General features: G+C 41.9%; 1 protein-coding gene across 5 annotated transcripts in view; it reads right to left on the minus strand.

Moving 5' to 3' along the window:
- Positions 1 to 152: 152 nt before the first annotated feature.
- Positions 153 to 18,694, minus strand: part of camsap2a (calmodulin regulated spectrin-associated protein family, member 2a) — a 40,441-nt gene continuing 21,899 nt past the window's right edge. For 3 of the 5 annotated variants that reach the window (XM_052074470.1, XM_052074469.1, XM_052074472.1), the window contains 14 exons: positions 18,362 to 18,503; positions 17,366 to 17,505; positions 11,744 to 11,840; positions 11,500 to 11,596; positions 11,348 to 11,379; positions 11,101 to 11,170; positions 8,916 to 10,980; positions 6,154 to 6,290; positions 5,551 to 5,774; positions 4,848 to 4,920; positions 4,200 to 4,265; positions 3,347 to 3,462; positions 2,983 to 3,101; positions 153 to 2,720 (listed from right to left, as the gene is read on the minus strand). In XM_052074470.1, the coding sequence (XP_051930430.1) occupies positions 2,412 to 2,720; positions 2,983 to 3,101; positions 3,347 to 3,462; positions 4,200 to 4,265; positions 4,848 to 4,920; positions 5,551 to 5,774; positions 6,154 to 6,290; positions 8,916 to 10,980; positions 11,101 to 11,170; positions 11,348 to 11,379; positions 11,500 to 11,596; positions 11,744 to 11,840; positions 17,366 to 17,505; positions 18,362 to 18,503 (3,687 nt within the window). In that variant the 3' untranslated portion in view covers positions 153 to 2,411. The remainder of the gene's footprint in view (positions 2,721 to 2,982; positions 3,102 to 3,346; positions 3,463 to 4,199; positions 4,266 to 4,847; positions 4,921 to 5,550; positions 5,775 to 6,153; positions 6,291 to 8,915; positions 10,981 to 11,100; positions 11,171 to 11,347; positions 11,380 to 11,499; positions 11,597 to 11,743; positions 11,841 to 17,365; positions 17,506 to 18,361; positions 18,504 to 18,694) is intronic. The other 2 variants (XM_052074473.1, XM_052074471.1) reach the window with 1 other exon arrangement.

Below are 18,694 nucleotides of genomic sequence, written 5' to 3' on the forward strand. Positions count from 1 at the left end.
AGGGTGTAACCCGCCTACTACCCGAAGACATCTGGGATGGGCTCCATTACACCCTCGTGAGAACAAGTGCATTGGAACATGAATGGATGTTTTGCCTGAGTAGGAAAAGATTGTAGTTATTAAGACTGAAAATGCCAACAAACATCCTCATGTATTTTAGGGGCCATGCTGAGTTTATTTATTGGAGAAAAAAACCAAACAAACTACATATTACGCAAGCTCTTTTGACACCACATTGACAAAAAAAAAAGAGTCATCCTAGCAAGAGGGTATGAATGCACATGAACACACTGTACAATAAAAGCTTAGTTTAAATATTTGCTTCCCTTTCCTGTGGTCAATTACCAAGAGTACATTTTAAACAAAAGTATATGCTCCTTGAGTCAAAAATCCCCCCCACCCCCCAACCTAAATTATGCATCACATCACTAGATATGCTCACAGAAAACCTGTTTAGAACTGGCACCAACAAAAATGGTGCATTTTTACCCGTATGCAGCAAATCATCATCAGTCTCACAACAATGTGTCATTTTTCTACAATTGCAATGAAAGATCCTACTTGAAAATACTTTGTATAAACATGTTCCAACGAAAACACACTTTTCTCATCATATTCATTTGGTTGTTAACACATTTGCCAATTAGAATGCTGTCATTCTAAATACATAAATGTTGTACAACCATGAATAGAATTTAGATTTTTAGCTTTCCGAGTGGTAATCTACAATTTATTACTCCAGGTAAACGACTTACTGACGCAGGAGAAATGCTTCTCAGGCGTCATAATGATGGATATTAGTCTGTATGACCGACTCCACCATGTTTGAATATAAAATATCTTTCTGAAGAAAAGCCTAAAGTAAACCATCACAAAGGACAATTCCTCACATAGCTGTCATCTATTAGCAATGAAGAAATTGTGTCAAAATGGAAGGTGCTGGAGCACTGACATAAAACCTGATCATTATGCCTAAAAGTTACTTGAAACATCTTGGATTGGATGAATCCCGCAGTATCAATCGAGTTCAAGCTCTGGCGTGGAGGTAAATACAAGAATACGATGTTTAAAATGGCGAACCTGCATTGTTTTGTGCTTTGAGCTACCGGAGCTCAGCCATCTTTTGTCTGATATCAATCCAAAATAAATAACATTCTTGATAACATAAAAGTAGAGAATATATACAGAAATACAAAATAAATTACAATGCGTGTGAATATTTATGAATAGGTCACTAACAATAAACACCTACAATACCTGTAATCCCATCAACCTTGGCTGTAATTACAAATTCAAAACCAATTGGGTTGTTGTTTATCATGTTGCATATAGCTGGAAACTAAAGTTCTTGCTTTGATATGAACAATCTTCCAATTTCCAGAGTATAGGACTAAAAACCATCATTGACTGAATCGATCTTTGAATTTGGCTGTTATGACAACCGTTCATCTGAACAAATTTGGCTCTTGCTTTCTTACAAAATGTTGACTTGGGTCAACTTCCATCCAATTCATGTCAAAATGTGTTCATGCCAACGAAAGGGCATTTTTCTAAATCTTGACATTGAAGAATTGTTGACATTTTGACTTCAAGACTTCACCTACTTGTGCGATCTGGGGAAAAGGTCATACTTGTGAACTATACAGTAAGTGCAAAGAAATCACCAATGGATGAATTCTACCGAATTTACTCAGTTACAAGTAAAAATAAAAATAAATAAATAAAGATCCGCCTCTACCTAGAACATATTTTCCCACATCTTGAAGAATCTTATCAGGAGTGACGTCCTACATTCTTCCGAAGAAAATGGTTATGTAAAAGCTGAAACCGTCTAACTTTGTTGAGTTGAACACACACGTGCTGTGTGGCGAACGCTAGCTGTATGCAATCAATCTTTTTTTGGCCCTTAGATTTATGTACCGCAATGTACAAACACGCTTGCCGACAAATAGCAACAAAAAAGGCTTATTCCAAAACATACAAAACAAAATCTCTGAATGTTGCTTTAAATTTCAGCTCACTGAACTCACACGCTTAAAGCCCATGGCATGTAAGGCCGCACCTTAAAACTTATTGCAAATGAAATTCAATCTATACATGAAATAGAAACATTCAGTACTTCAGTGTTCTGAGTAAAATGTCCTAGCATTCATACGGTCTTGTTTTTTTGGTGTCCTTTTGGCACAAAAAGGAAATATAAATGAAATCATTTTCTACATCTTGTCTTGAAAAAATGTCAACATATTTACATCATTCAACATCAGTGGTTTACATTCCACTTGTAGTAGGGAAGTGAGAACCACGGGGAGCAGAATCTGACAAAACTCAAAGGGAAAACATGTTGCAGAGGGCATTGCAGGTGTTTGAATCATCATGGGAATAAACGGTGGGAGTGCAAACTGAAGTTTCCATCAGGACTGAGGGGCAGGCACTACTTTTTTCGGGGTGGCTGGCTTTTTGGTTTGCCACAAATGGCTGTGGATGGTCACGGCATCCACGCTGGCTGACATGGTCTTAGCTGGTATCAGGCTGAACTGCTTCTTGTCCGAATTGTACTTGTACAGGCCGTCGATCATCTTGCGTGTGATGTTCTTGGGGCCGATGCCTGTGAGCTTATTGATCTCCTCGGTCTCGGGGCAGTAAGTGTACAGGGAGCGGAACTGACAGCCGGCATCGCGGAACAAAACCAGGAAGTTGTTTGCCTCTGATTTTTCCATTTCCTGTTGGCAACAGAAAACAAATCAGAAATTGTGAGCTCAATCTGCTGAAGTCAAGAACACATTTCGGCAATAGAAGGTGAGCCCAACCCTGCGGTTTAACAAATGTAAAACCAGTAGTGACAAAAAGAAATGATACTTGACACTTTATTAACTGTAATTTTAACATTTCACATAATCATTTTAATTTGCGTACACATTACTACACTATGCGTGTCTTTGGCGTCAATGACTGAAGCCACAGAGTGGCTTGTCAAGCTCTTACCTCCAGGATTTTGTTCTTCTGTCCTTCATTGACCTTGCCAGCAAGGCAGCAGTGGGCCAATGCGTTCTGGATGATGTGCTTGTTTGATTTGGCACTTGGCTCCTTGTAGAGCTTCGGTCCTGGGTGGAAACAGGACAGAAAGCTGTTCATTTCAGTTTTCATCATAATTGATTGAGACGCCTCCAGTCATTCCCACTTCTTACTCTCTGTCTTGACTCATTCATTGAAAGGCGAACATACCACTAGAGCTGGCTTGCGAATTCCCAGTGTAACACTGCAGTGCAGTTCTCCACCTCAGCCACAGTATTTCAACATCTTAAATGCCAACAACGAGTGTTAGCGCACAATGAGCAAAAACACCAACCTGTGTACTCTGTGACTGACGTAACGGAGGAAGTTGTGGATCCATTTTCCCAGTCTTTCTCCCCATTCTTGCTGCTGGTGCGACTTGGGGACAGGAAGCCATCTGCCGAATCTGGCCTAGAAGACAACCCCACCTCAAGAATATTAAAGCTACTTTTGAAATGGCTGCTTCACCATAGAATTCTGCATCCAGTGTAAATGCATTGTATTCATGCATCAATGTGAAGTCAAATTATCTTTTCAAAGAACTATCACTCTCACTATGTCATCACATACGTTGACATAATCCGCGTAATTTTGCAACAAGGATAGTTAAAAAAATAATTATAAAGAAGGAGTCTGATCTTCTGGTGCACATTATTAACCCTTTCAGGCACAGCGGTCACTGCGGTGGACAGCTTATTATTTTTGATCAGTTTACAGGCTATCGTTATTGGTGCATGAAAGGGTTAATCAGAAGTCGAGCAGCAAAGCTTGCAAAGCACAAGGAGCCGTCATGTGAAGCAGTCTGGTAGCAGTGTTTAAGGTCAATCACTTGCGACAGCGCTAACTGAATCTTATCTTATTCAAATTTTTGTTTTATGCATGTCAGATCATTTTAACATTCATTACGTTTGTTCTATAAATGATCAGGAATGCAAGTTGAGGGCAGGTCGTGAACAAATACAGCAGACCCGCTATGCATTCCATCAGACAGACAAGCTTTAAGTGATGACCATGAGAATAAAAAACAAACAAACAAAAAAAGTGCTCTGCCTAGTCAAGTCAAAGTCAGTGTGAGGGCGAGGTACAGTGCAGGACTGGCGCTGGAATAACATGAAGCACTGTGATCTGAGGACCAAGCAGCAACTAACCTTCTCCTTCTCAGTTTAGGAGAGCCCAGATAGCAGAGGAGACCGCCAGAGGCTAAACTAGCACTTCTGGCATTTGTGATTAAAACAGGACAGAAGTAAAAGGAGGAACAGTGGCAAGAATACGTTAACATTACAAAAATGCAGTGCGTTATTTTGTCTACTCAAACATGGCAGCACACGTGAGATAATAAGTCCTAAGGGCCCACCCCGTCTGCAGTTTAAGAGCCGCCGATTCGGTTTGTTTACACCGAACCAAATGAGGGGGGAAAAAAAGAAAAAGAAAAAACATGACAGAACTGTCAGATGTGTCAACACGTCATTAAAATGGTAAAAACAGCAATAAAAAATACATATACTGTATATATTAACGTGCCATTCTGCAAAGAACTGCTGCATCTAATGTATAATAGCCATCATATGCAGTTTATTTATTTCCTTATTTATTTTTATACACACCAAAAAAAAAAAAGAAAAAAAGAAAAGAACATTATTATCTATGTGTAGGTAAAAATCTTGCTTCAACTCTTGATTTGGACTTTTTCCATTGTCTTAAGTAGAATGTACATAATATCGAGTGTCAATATTTTTATTTAATCGAAGAGAAATAAACTCACATGTGCAAGATCACATCAGTATTTACAATCTCACCTTTGCGCTCTCTTCTCCGAGTCCACACTGTCGCCGTCTCCCAAATTGAGGGATGCCAGGGACAAGCTAGAGACTGAAAACAGAAATTGGCGTGGACCTGAATTTGAGACAATGAGATGTGACATAGCACCGAGACAGTCACAGTGACAACCATGCATGACAACGCTGGAGGCCTCACCACAGCAATGCAGGCAGAGCTGAGATTGACACAAACTCACACATCACATGTAATAACACCACGCGTGAATAGGAATTCATCCATCATCTGTAATATAATGCATTAGTAGATAGACTAATAGACTAGTGCGGCATTGCTCAATTAGTATGTTAAGTAGACGCTGATTGGCTACACCGTGAAATACAATTGCACAAAAACATTTGATACAAAAGCAGTCACAAAAGGAAATCTGCCTTTCCATTCGTGATCCAGTTTGGTTGGATATAACTGTCAATATGTTGCTACACGGGTAAAGGCAACGATTCTAAAAATATCAAATGAGGAGCTCTCAAAATGTTTATCATTATTCTATTTGTAAAGGCAGACTCCCCCCTATTGGATTGAATGTGGAATTCTGTGTCAATAATTACATGTCCAGTCAGGGTATATTTTTCACAATGTTCCCAGACGTGAAAACACTTTTTTTTGGGTGGCATACATAGAGAAATATATAAAGACCGAATTGGCACATGGCTCTGTGGCTACCTGTAGCAGCTCTGACAGGAGTTTTTGGGGAGTCGATGCTGTCACGACGGATCGACTTGGGGCGACCTCGTCGTTGTTTTGTGCCGGCAGCTGGTCGGGATTTGATGACCGTGTCCATGTCCTCCATCAGTTTCAGCTGCTTCCTCCGAAGATACTCCTGCTTGATGAATTCCTTCCTGGCCTTGTCTTCTTCCTTTCGGATACGCTCCTCCTCCGCTTTTAACCTGGTGAAACAATGCAAGGACAAGGCAAGAAAACGATTCAAACCAGTGGCCTGATCTGACAATATATTTGACTTTAATGCGTTACAAAATGTGTTAGTTGCAATACACTAAACTCGGCCAGAGCCCTGTGTTATAAATCTGTTTATTTATACGAACATTATAATAGCAATATTGATTATGCAACACCTTTTGAAACAAAGTGTCACAGAGTACATATTACAGTTAACAAGTAAACTTCCTTTCAGAATATTCATTTTTATTTACAAAAAAAAAGGGTAGGCATATGCATCGGAAGTTTCCAGAAAAGAGTCAACATTATTCAGAAAGTGACTTATCGAATACATTGCGACAAAGATTTAAAGAATGATAAAGTGTATACCGAGCCTCCTCTTTCTTTTGCTCTAGCTCCGCCTCCTGCTGCATCCTCTTCTGCTGGCTTTCCTTCTCCCTCCTCATCCTCTTCTCCAGCAGCGCCGCTCTCCTCTGAGCCATGTTCTCCTCTGCCTTTCCATCCTCCTGAGAAATTTGGGAGACAAGGTCAGGTCTCCTCACGCCGGTTGATAAAGTATGACCAGAATAAATATTTCTTCACCAGACATTACATAGTTATATATTTTGTCACAAAAATGACAGGGTTCCGGCAGTTGGGGTGAATTCCACCAAGTCACCTCTTTATTAGTCAACCCAACTTTATATTCTGCCGTTTAAATCCTGCCGTTACAAATTCCAAGCATTATAAGAATAACAATTAAACTGATTTTCAAACTCTAAAATGTAACATTTTCATTAGGGATGTGAATCTCAGCACTGAGGACGATTCGATACACATCTCAATGCACTACCAGCGATGCAATACTTAAACGATACATGGAATTTTCTGGCGACACGATGCGATACGTTTCACCGTCTTCACGATGTGATACGACACGATACACATTTAGTTCAAATCAATGCGATCCGATACGATACAGTGCAATTTGTTGTGATATTGTGCAATTAAACATGATGCAAATACGCAAAGAAAAAAAGTTTAAAAAAAGATGGAATTCAGTATGGTATTGCAAAAAGTAGACCAATTTATTCCTTATAAACAGTAGAACGTGTAAAACAACTTATGTAAGCCCTTTCACAATTGGGTTTTGTGCAAAGAAAATGTAACCAATTTGGCACCTGAGACTCACAGCTGTTGCTGGAGTGTAAACACAGACTACTCACTGAGTGTCTTATATGAAATATCAATCTCCATAGGACAGAAAAAAAATACAATTGAAACAATGTGGCAGTCACAGCCTCAAAGCTGCTGTGTGTATTGTAGCGTACACAGACCACTCTCACCGAGTGTGTCCAAAAGAGTCATCCATATATAGTATTTCCTTGCGCGGTCACAGTGAGCTGCAAGTGGACCCCCAAAATAAGAGGCGATTTTTTTTCTGATCCTGACCTAGTTTGCCAAGAGTTTCTCCGGTGTCCAACGAGGAACTGGACGGGGAGGCGGGGGGAAACTTGTCGGTGATGTGGTGCCATCGGTCTGCATATTTGTGGTGCTGCCGTTGTATGGCTTCGTAGTGCGACATTCTTTGCAAATTACGGAGCTTTTATCAATCTTTCCGTCTTTATTTTCGAAGCCGTAGTATTTCCAAACATAAGAACTGAATATTGCGGAAGCATTAAATACAGTAGTTTCCTCGCTGCTGCTTGCACGAACTTCCATAGTGTTTCGCTAGTTGTGTACTGGACTGTATGTGACGCACAGCTACCGTCCGTATTCAACACAAAACGCAAAACAATGATGGTGCATTCATTGCACCTAGGAAAGGGCAGATAGGTGACGTTTAACATGAATAAAACTGCGCTTGAATCGGATTTTACCGATACCCACCAATGTATCGTGATGAATCTCGATGTCACCCGTCAATCGCGTCGTACCCAGTGAATGAGCCGATGCACTCGCATCGCGCACGTGCGCATCGATGTATCGATTAATATCGATTATTTTCCACACCCTTAATTTTCATGCACCTTTCATGATGCAATTTTTAGATTGCCCCATCAAAACGTTGGCAGGCTTGGTATCACTCTTGCGAAATGAATGAAATAATGTTGGGATTTCAATTGTTGCCATACATCAGCGGATACCCACAATCACCCACTGTAATTATTATCGTTTTGATTCCTTATTTCGTGTGAGCATAACTTATTACTACCTCTCATGGTCTATGTAGCTTCTCTATGAGTGCACATCTTCACAGTGGGATCTGAATTATGCACATCAGACCCACTTCTGTGACCTACATCGCAGCGCACACTGCAGCTGGTAAGCTATAAATGGCAAGATTATGTCGCCCTCGTCTTCCCTGAATCATTTAGACCAGGCATGTCCAAAGTCCGGCCCGGGGGCCAAATCCGGCCCGCGGTCGAATTTCATCCGGCCCTCGGCCCCCGTCATAAAATCAGTGCCGTCTGGCCCGCAGGTTGGGCGCAATGGAACACGTGTTGCATTGACTGAGGTCTCGTAGACTGGTGAGTGATGTTTCATAGAGTACTGCTTCCCTCTAGTGGCTAAATGAGTAATAGCATTTAGACACTAGGGGGCATCACTCACGAGTTAACAAGACATCACTCCGTGTTTATATTGACTGATATGTCATATTTCAAATGATCCTTGGATATGTGTATTGCTTGTTCATTTCCCTGTTGTTCGAGTCAAAGGTTTTGTGACTATTGAAAAGTCATGGTGATACATTTTATCTTTCAAATCAATCAATTTGCACTCAGGAGACTTCTGTTTAAGAAAAAGTCAAGTGAATACGCAGTTGCATGTGATATACCTGTTTCAAATGAACCAAAAGAAATTCTTAAGATTGTTGAAATTAAAATAAAAATGGAAATGTGAAACAGACTAGCTTACTAAAATTGGTTGAACAATATTGTTGTTCAATGTCAGCCAAGGTCGGCCCCCCGACATTTAACCACATAAAATCTGGCCCCCTTGGCAAAAAGTTTGGACACCCCTGATTTAGACCATCATGTAAAAATGAAACACAAACTAGTGTACAATTACAGTTCAAGATTTCAAATCAGTTGGGTTATCTGGGAGAGGGGGGCAAACGGTGACAAAAACCCTTTGAAACAAGACCTGACCTTGAAGAAGAAGCTGCAACGCATCCTCTGATCGTCCCCCTGGCCTTCCGCACCTCCGAGCTCCGTCTCCGAGCCGTCATCAAGCGTCAAATCATTCAGCGGCTTAGCAACTGATAGGGGAACCTCAATTTGGTTGCTTTTGACTTCCGGCACTGTGGGGATCTCTGTGGGGGCTATCGTGAACATCTCAACCACCGGGTGGGCCAGAACCTCAGCGAATGTCGACGTTGCAGGTTTTAGATCTACTACTTTTTCCATCTCGGTGGTGCTCGGTTGGGTGGGAGCATTCTCTTGGATTTTAGCCTTTGAGTCTTCTTGTGTTTGCCCTTCGTTGGGCGTGCTGGAAGAAGATGTACAAATATCATGCAGCTCTTTGTCTGGGGAGACGGGTGATGACGGGGTGATGTCTGTCTGCTTGTTGACAGGTTCAGTAGTGGTGGCTGCAGGTGTCTCACCCATGTAAACAAAGCAGCTGTCTGTGGGCAGACGGGGAGAAAAGCGTCGCAGCCTGGGGATGCTATCCACAGACTGCGGCGCGCTGAGGACGCGGTTGTAAGGGGCCAACTTGAGCTCATTTGGGCGAGCGGTGCGAGGGTTACGTGAGTGGAAGGAGGCGGATTTGCGCTTGATGCTGGTCGGAGAGTGGTGGGCTGAGCGAGGGGAGTCCGCCGGGGAAGAGGGTCCTGAAGATCGAGTGACATTGCCGCCTCTTCCATATTTTGGCTGCGAGGGGTTCGCTTGAGAGGGAGGGATGACCCATGCCCGCTGATGTTGCTGCTCCCTCATGGCCATGATGACTTCCTGCTGCTGCGCGAGCCTCTGCATCTCGGTCTGGAGGAAGGCTAAAGAATGATTGAGCTTCTCGATGGATCGTGTGTACTCGGCAAGATCCGCTTCAGTGAGCTGGGTGTGCCCTTGACCACCGTCCTCAGCTCCGCTAGGAGACTTTTGCCAACAGCAGCTTGTGCTGCTTTGCTCCGCCCCATCAGGTGTGTCTGCACTGCTTCGACCACACCTCAATATGGGACTCAATGACTGGATTTCGCCTTTCACCTTCCCTCCTTCCTCGGCTCCACTCGCAGCTCCATCACCTTTACGCTTCACCACATTAAGAAAGGCAGAGTGACCCACCTTTTGACGGTGCCTGGTGAAAGCTGCCTCCACTTTTTTTTTCTGCGCTTCGATGGCTTTCCTTTTCTCCTCCAAGCGCATTTTCAGCTCAACCATTTCGGTCGCCATGACCTGAGCAGGGTCACCGTGTGGAAGCTGGACAGCTGGCGCCTTTGCAGAGGGCGGTGGCATTTGTTGACGAATGGGACTGTGTTCTGGAGTTGGGGCCCATGAAACGGATAATGGTAAACCAAAATCTGAACCTTCTGGAGTGGTTTTAAGGGAGTTGCTGCTCTCGCGCCCTGAGTCTAGTGCTGATGGGGTGATCTTCTTCATCTTTTGCTCAGCAAAGTTGGTCATCCTCAGCGCCGAGGGGGATTTGCTCTGATTACTTGGGCAAGGGCTGGGTGTATCCATGTCAAAGTCCATGTTCACGGAGCAGTCTTTCAGTGATGAATCCTCATCCAGCATATCCTCTGTGTGGATGTGGATACCAGTGTCAACCTCTGTGGTGTCTGTCTGGCTCAAATGTCCTTGAGAGTCCAACTCGGACAACGGCGCCAAATTACCACGGCCGGTTCCAAGTTCCGGACCGTGCAGGAAGAAGCCATTGTTGATACCTTCCACGGGGGGCCGACTTGGGCTGTGAATAAGCTGGAGGGCCTCTTCTATGGAGGGAGTTGTCATGGTAGATCCGCTAGGGTAGGTTGGCCTTTCAGGGTCCCGACCAGCTAGACTGTCTGGGCAACCCTCCTCCTCGATGCCAAATCTCGTGCCATTGACTGGTTGGAAGGAAAGGTTCCGCTTCATCCCAGGAGGAAGGCGGTGGACCTTAAAACCAGAACCGTCATCAGTGCTGACAGACCTGACCATACCACGTGTGGCAGAATGAGCTGAAGAAGTAGCTTCCTCTTTGTCCAAGGGAATGTCAAAAGACACTCCATACGGCCCAGGCCTAAGAAAACAGAAAGACTTGATTTAGCAAACATATTGAGAAATCATGATACAACATTATGCTTAACTTTGAAAAACATTTTTTCCCAAGATAAGGACCACTGAGATATGCAATACTGACCTTTTCTCTTTCGGCCAGGTACCAAGGTTGCTTTCAACAAAGGACATTGAGGTTGATTTCTTGATCTCACCTGATTGATGAAAGCAACACATATGCACAAAATACTACTTTCATTTTGTTATTTACACCCAGTATCTTGTGTGCGCAGAATACTGTATCTGGAATCGATGCCTTTTCAGACAGATTCATAGATGATAGTCATACTGGACTTCACATAATGTAGACATGGGGAAGAAAAAATTGTTACCTGAATTTCTAGGCTGGGGTCGCAGGGGCAAACTAGAAAGAGAGGAATTCCACATTAAAGTTGTATCAGCATTAGCAATTAATATAGGTGACCCATGTATTCTATCTCACCAAACATGAACTTTTCCAATTCGACTTAAGATAATACCGCACCTTGGTCTTTCAGGACTTGGGGATCTTTCCATGAAACTCCTCTTAGTTGCTTTAGAGATTGGAATGGCTGGGATATTCTTCAACGAGGATGAGAATTCTGGGGGGGGGGAGAAAAACAAAGTTGTTGACTTGTGTGTAGTGCCTCCTACACTAGCTACCACGTTTACCTTTTAATTGTTTGTATTTCAGATACAAATTCAGCTTTTACCTTCGTACCAGTGATGCAGGACCATAAAAGACTTACCCGGGGCTTCATTGTCCAAAACGTTTGGCTTCACAAAAGAAGGCTTGACCTCTTCAAACCACCAAAAGAGCTCTGCCATGAATGCCAAGTAGTTATTCTGAGGGGGAATTCAAAGATCAACATTAAATCACCGCAGCCACCCATTCATGTCGAATACTGTAATCCCCTAGTTTGCAATTTACATTTGCACCAAATTCAACAGGCTCTTCCATTGTCTGGCCATAACACAACGTTTCGGTGAAAGACTATGTTCAGTATTTACAGTATTCTGCTAAATTTCTAACATACGGCATTCAACATTCACGGTGGCGTGCAGGCCCGGCGTCACTGCGCCACTGTGTTGGGCCACTACATATCGTTAGATGCTGGCCTGACTGGGCCTCAGTGGGCGAGACACAATTCTACTCCTTAAAATCAGCTGGCTTGCATTTGTGTTTCTTTGTCTCCCTATACTGGCGGTGTTGCATAATCACTGTTCCAGCCCCTGTTTTGATAGTTTGATTGAATCACGTGACACCTCTGGTAATACACTCCCAGTGATTGTGGCAAGGTTCTCCCCATTGTCTTTTGCTGTTTGTGCCTTGGAAAAACATAGTTTCTTGTTGTTGTTTTTAACAAAATACTCTTGTCATGAAAAAGAAACACAAAGAAAAAGGACAATAGTAAAGGTCATTCAACTTTACTCTAGCTTCCAACTTCCTCTTGGGAGTCTTTTTGCTATCTGTTGATTGGTGAACAAAAACACACACACACACACACACACACACACACACACACACACACACACACACAGGATTTGAACATTTGAAATGTTATTAAAGGTCTCTGAACGATTAGTCAATTTTGTCGATTCATCGTTGGACATGTAGTCCCTGTTAGTAAGAGCCATAAACATAATAGTGTGTGTGTGTTATGCTGGAAAAAATCAATTTACACTTACACATAATTATGTCAACAGTAGCATTGGCAGCTGAGAGTAGAGGTTATGGCATTAACCTAATTTATAAAAAGGAGGTCAGCTTTTTCTTCCCACTTTCAATCACTAGCATTGTGGTGGCTAGGTCCAGAACAAAAATTTAGATCTCGGGACAATGGTCCACCAAATTTTAACTTTGTAAATTTTGTAAAATAAATAAATAACAAAAGGAAGAACAGATAAAGAAAAGAACGAAGAGGGGAAAAAAATCAATTGTAATAATCAAATCAGTAAAGGTAGTTAAGTCTGCATTTTTTATATTTCCATTCATTTAGTCCGTATTAAATCTAGGCAGCTGGTCACATGTAATGTATTACTGTATATCACTGTCAAAAACGGAAACAGGTTCAAGAAACTGATTAAATACAGTAAAATAAGCACTATGATCACATGCGAGTTGATCACAGCCATTTGATCAGCACTCCCCGAGATTAAGCCTTGATCATCAGTCTGGTGGGCAAGTGAACACGTTGTGACTCCCATGCGCAAAACCAGAACAGTGTGACGAGAACGACCTTGAGGAAGCATGCTTTCCCCCACCCCACCTTGTGCCCTCAGTGGTCTGCAGACAAAGCAGACAATGCTGCACAGCTCAGCTCTCGAGACACCTGATTCACCTAATCAGCAACATTTCTATCAACCACACATTGCCACGTGCATTATCGTGCCCGAAGCGCAGTATGAGAAGCACACGAGTGAAGCAGAGGCAATTAACATCAGGTATAGGACACCCCCCTCAAGAGTAACTTCACATTATAATACAAAGGTTACCAAGCCCTTCCACCAATAGGAAAACATCAAGAATAAATAACCCTCCCCAAAATCTTTAAAACATCTTAAAAACAGTTTCAACTGCAAATATACCACAAAATGTGATCTAAAAACAAGTCCTTCCATCCATTTTCTGATCCGCTTATCCTCACAAGGGTAGCAGGGGGTGCTGGAGCCGATCCCAGCTGTCTTCAGGCAGTAGGTGGAGGACATCCTGAACTGGTTGCCAGCCAAATGCCGGGCACACAGAGACAAACAACCATCTGTGCTCAAACTCACACCTAGGGACAATTTCAAATGTTCCTTTAACTTGCCATGCATGTTTTTGGGATGTGGCAGGAAACCGGAATACCTGGAGAAAACCCACACAGGCACGGGGAGAACATGCAAACTCCAGACAGAGAGGCCGGAGCCGCAATCGAACGCTGCACGTCTGCACTGTGAGGCAGACGCACTAACCAGTCGATCACCGGGCCGTCCAAAAAACAAGTATCATTTGAAACTCATTTTACATTACCCTTAAAATAATTTCATTTAATTTGATTTAAAATGATAAGACTTAAGAATCGCTACCCAGCTAACAAAAACATACAAATGCAGCAAAGAGCCTCTGTAACTTTAACAACTAAGGATAAATCAGGCTAAATTTAACCCATTCCCGACACACAAAGATCTCATTTGGGATTTATTACGTCAACATACTTCTGTGACACTGATTACTACTTTCTATTTATTTTTTTTAATTTGGTACCACCTTGTGGCATTTTAGGGCATAACAGAAAGCGCAAATGAGTTTTTCACCAGATAGTGCCGACTCCAGTCAATTACTTGAGGAATCGGACAAAAAAGAAGCAGACCAGTTTGCTGCCAAACTTTGACACACTTGCTTTCAACTTGCCTTCGATTACTATTTGGGAGGACATACAGCTACGGCCATGCATAAAATTACAAAGAAAGATCAGGCAGACAATCAAGTGCACTGTACCTTTGGGGGTACTCAGTATTCCTCTTGTTTTACAGTGACCAGGAAACAAAAAGAAATCAATAAATAAAATCAAGAAACATCTCATTCAAGCTGCCTGGTTCATGTTGGCGGCAATAACCCAACGGTGACTCTTCTTGTGCCATCTGTCTGTCTAACGACTACCGACAAAACAGGTGTGAGTGCTATCGTGTAATTCCATCAGTCAGCAATCACAGACACAAACGCACATACACGGGAGCCACTCACGCACAAATCTCCCCATTGACTGTCATGGCAGCTTTGTGTGCTACCAGGTTTGCCTTTTTGCCAGATCTAGTTGGGTGGACAATTTTGCTTGAGTGTGCTGTTGCTGGGATTGTATAAGGATGAGTGGATTTGTTCGGGGTTATACTATCACACTTGGGCTGTCACGATGAGGTGGCACGCATGCTTTATGCTAAAAAAAATGCACAGAGGAGGCGTCGCTCACAGGAAAACACACACTGAGCAGTCACCGGGAATTACTGTCAACAATCATTGGGCTGAATGGTTGATGAAAGGATCAAGGTCTCGCAGCCACGGAGTAGGCAGTCACTCTAATCTGCCTGCTCACCTTGTGATTTCATGCCAAAAATTACTTGATGATTAATATTTCTCAAAGCCACAAGCATATCGAAGGAATGATCTCACCAGTTAACTTAATTTAGGAAAAGGTAGCAAGCATGAATAAGAAAAGTGTCTGTTATCACGATCAGAATTCAAACCTTCCAAATCAATAAACTACAGACTGAGCTCCTGCTGCCCCCTCTCGTAGGAGTAGTGTGGTAATTTCCTTTCTAAGACAAATCCTTCTAATTTGAAGTGAGAACAAACTGAGCAAAGCCCAGCGGTTACAACTACAATTTCTCTTTTTCCAGAAGGTATATGAGCGGCGTAGCCTGATTAGAAATTAATAATTATGTGTGCAAATAGCATTTTACCTTTCAACTGACTTGGTAATGTCTGGTTTAGTGTTCAACATCCGAGGCAAAATGCACTTAGAAAACAGGAAATTTTCTTTATTTAGTATTTGCAGCATGATAGATATGTGTCAGAAAATTTCCAAGACTGCTGTCACAAAAGTATAGTACCGGTATTTCAAACCCAGACAAACAGTTCTGAAAAGTGAAAACACACTTGCTAAGAATGTGTAAAGAATCAGACAGTTTCTGGTAGAGGAGAACATTAAAATGCTGGAGCAACCTCCCTACTTGACCCGATTGGCCCCTGTGAGATTTTTTTCTTTTTCCCTCTCTACCAAGCACAACGAGGGTCATCAAGAGGACCCGTTTTGAAGACGTGGACAACATCAAGATGGCTACAGAACTGTGGAGGATAGTTTGGATTTTATATACATTCTACTACATCTTTCACGACAGCAGTCCTGGACTTTTTCTAACACAGGTTCACCACTTTCATAATAAAGTGCAGATTCACTGTTTCTTCTTTGCCATTTTTATTTGCAATACATGAAAGGAAAATTCAATTCAATTCTTATTTCAAAGACTATTTGGGTAATATCACTCCTGTAAACCTTCTCCTCCATATCAACAACATGTCTCGACTCTATCTCTCCAATAAAGTCCGTGACGCACTGCTACTCTGAGTGTGACTGCAGGAAAAACCGGGTCAAGGTTGCTGATTAATGAGCTTCTATGCAGTTTGACCATGCCCTGCTGGGATTTCTTTCTCTCTCATGTGATCTGTGCCAACAAAACGCTGAAATTCTCCCGTTAACATAATTCAATTTGTTTTAAGGTAGGGTGGGTATGAATTGATGTTTGAGCTATTTCGTTTTGAAATGAATGCTTCTCTATGTGACGGTCACGCATGCCCTTGTATAAAAATACTGTCAACGCACTACACACTAAATATAGTGCAGTCAATTATTTTGCATAGATTTGTCTTCCTCCTGCCATTTAATAATCACGTAACGGTAATCAAGTGGCTTGGAAGCAGACACTCAAACGTGTATTTCAAAGTGGACCAGTTTGTGTTTGTGCTGGGACAAACTGCTGTGTCAGACAATGGCAAAGTCGAATTTCACTTTTTTTTTTAAATGGCATGGTACTGTGTTTCAGGCAGAGTTTGAGATCAAGAACGACTGCATTCTTATTTGTGGCTGAAAATGCAATCTCAAAATTATCACAGGCAAAAGAGAGGAAAAGGAAAAATGGAAAGGAAAAGACAAAGAATGAAAGACTTGATGAAGACACATTTGGATTAATATGTTTTTTTCCAAGGACTGACTCAGAAGCGATCATTTCGCCTGTCTTGGGAGAGGACCACACCATCTGCTTTTCTAATCTTTCTATAACATACCAGAAAACAGACACTGATTTGTTGAGCAGGATCTAGTTTGAAGTGCTACAGTACAGTACTTTGAAAAAAAAAGTTTTGGGTCACCACTCGCTAGACCTTCTCACAGTGGTCAGATTGACACATAAACAGTAAATGGTAAATCAATAAAGCAAATAAATACATATTCAAATCAGAAAATTTCACAAAACCTGATGGAGGAGCGTGAGAGCACCATTTGAGTGACATTGTTATTATAGATTAATGTAGAAAATTACTATCACAATAAATGATGGGCGAATGGCTAAACGTGGTGTAAGACTTGCATAGTTTTGCTACTTTCTACAAAATACCCTCCAAAGAATGTTTGCAACACTTCTGCTTTGCATCAGTAATAGGAAAGAAATTTATTTAGCAAAGAGCACAGCCACAGCCTCAGCAGCAACAACAATAACAATGAAAATATGTGAAGATGTCCCAAAACTAACAAAAACATATTTAGTTGTTATGAGTGTTGGTTGGGGTATTATTATTATTTTTTTTTTGCTTTAGTTAATTTTTTGCTGAGGAATACCTTGAGGGTGGACGAGGCATAGAGCATATCCTCCAAAGTGAAGTGGCAGCAGCCTTCCAGGTTGTCTCGACAGAAGTTCTGAATGAGCTGCATGTTGTAGAGACGATCCGCCAGTGTCATGTTCTGCTTCAAACACACATCTGGGAACGCAGAGGGAGCCATCAGCCTGTTTTTGCTTAGATTCTCTTCGGTGAGTATGCAATGTTGAATGGGATCACTAATGGAGTGTTCTGGTTTACTTGGCTTGGGAAATGGAAGGCTATTTAAGTGTTGGTGAATGAAGACTGAATGATCAATGATTAAGTGGGCGGAGAAAGAAAAGAAAACAAGGTGGACTGATTGATCTTTTGTCTTTCTGTGTAAATGTGCCTGATGGTAAAGCCATCGTCACACATAATCAGACTTAAACAAGCTTAAGAGCTGACATGATTTTGTCGCTTTACATTCTGTTGTGTACAACAGGAAAGTTTGCCTCATTTGACAAGGTTAGTGGGAAATAGCTGTTTGAATCCTGAGCCAAGCATTACATATGTTTATTGTCGTTCATTTTTGTCGAATTTAATATTGCTGCCACTGCTAAATCAACTCCCAATCACAAAGCACTATGTAGACTGAACAAACACAACTTTGTCACTGTGCTGTGAAAAACAAGTATGTCAATTTTTGTGATGTCTTTTTCATTAATAGTATGACTGAAACACAGACACCCTGTGAATGTAAAAATATTTGAAAAAAAGATGGACATAGAGTATGTGTTTTTCACAGGCCAGCAACGATTTGTCCCAAATGCAAATGATGGAAAATATATATATTTTTAATACAACTTCTGAACTGGCTCTCAGTAGATTTATCATGTGAGCCAAATCAAGTGTGGAAAATACAAAAAAAAAAAACACACACACTTGCAAAAGACATTTGTAACTTTTGGGAGTGGGATTTTGGCCTGAATTATCTGTGCCTGAATGAATGTCTATTATGCCACAGGGCAACTCTTACCATCGAGAGGCACAAGCTCGGGGCAGTAGAAGTGCAGCAGAGCACCCAGAGCCGATCCATCTATGCTGTCCTTCAGCAGGTTGTCCACTGGGGGGATCCAGGGCATCACCTGGCTGCTGCTCTGCTCCTTCCTGTAGCGGGCCTAAACAGCATCAACATGCGTCAAAATGCAGGCACAGGTACCTCATTTTTGTTTTTGGAGAATCCGCTCAAATGTTTCACTTCAGGGAAAATGCAATTGTAGGTAGCAATTTGAAGGGAAGCATCATTCACTTGCACATTTTGTTGTTGTTGTTGTTGTTTTTTTAAAATATGAGTTATGAATCTACTGTA

This window comes from Hippocampus zosterae, chromosome 8, assembly GCF_025434085.1.
Source record: "Hippocampus zosterae strain Florida chromosome 8, ASM2543408v3, whole genome shotgun sequence".
Classification (NCBI taxonomy): domain Eukaryota; kingdom Metazoa; phylum Chordata; class Actinopteri; order Syngnathiformes; family Syngnathidae; genus Hippocampus; species Hippocampus zosterae.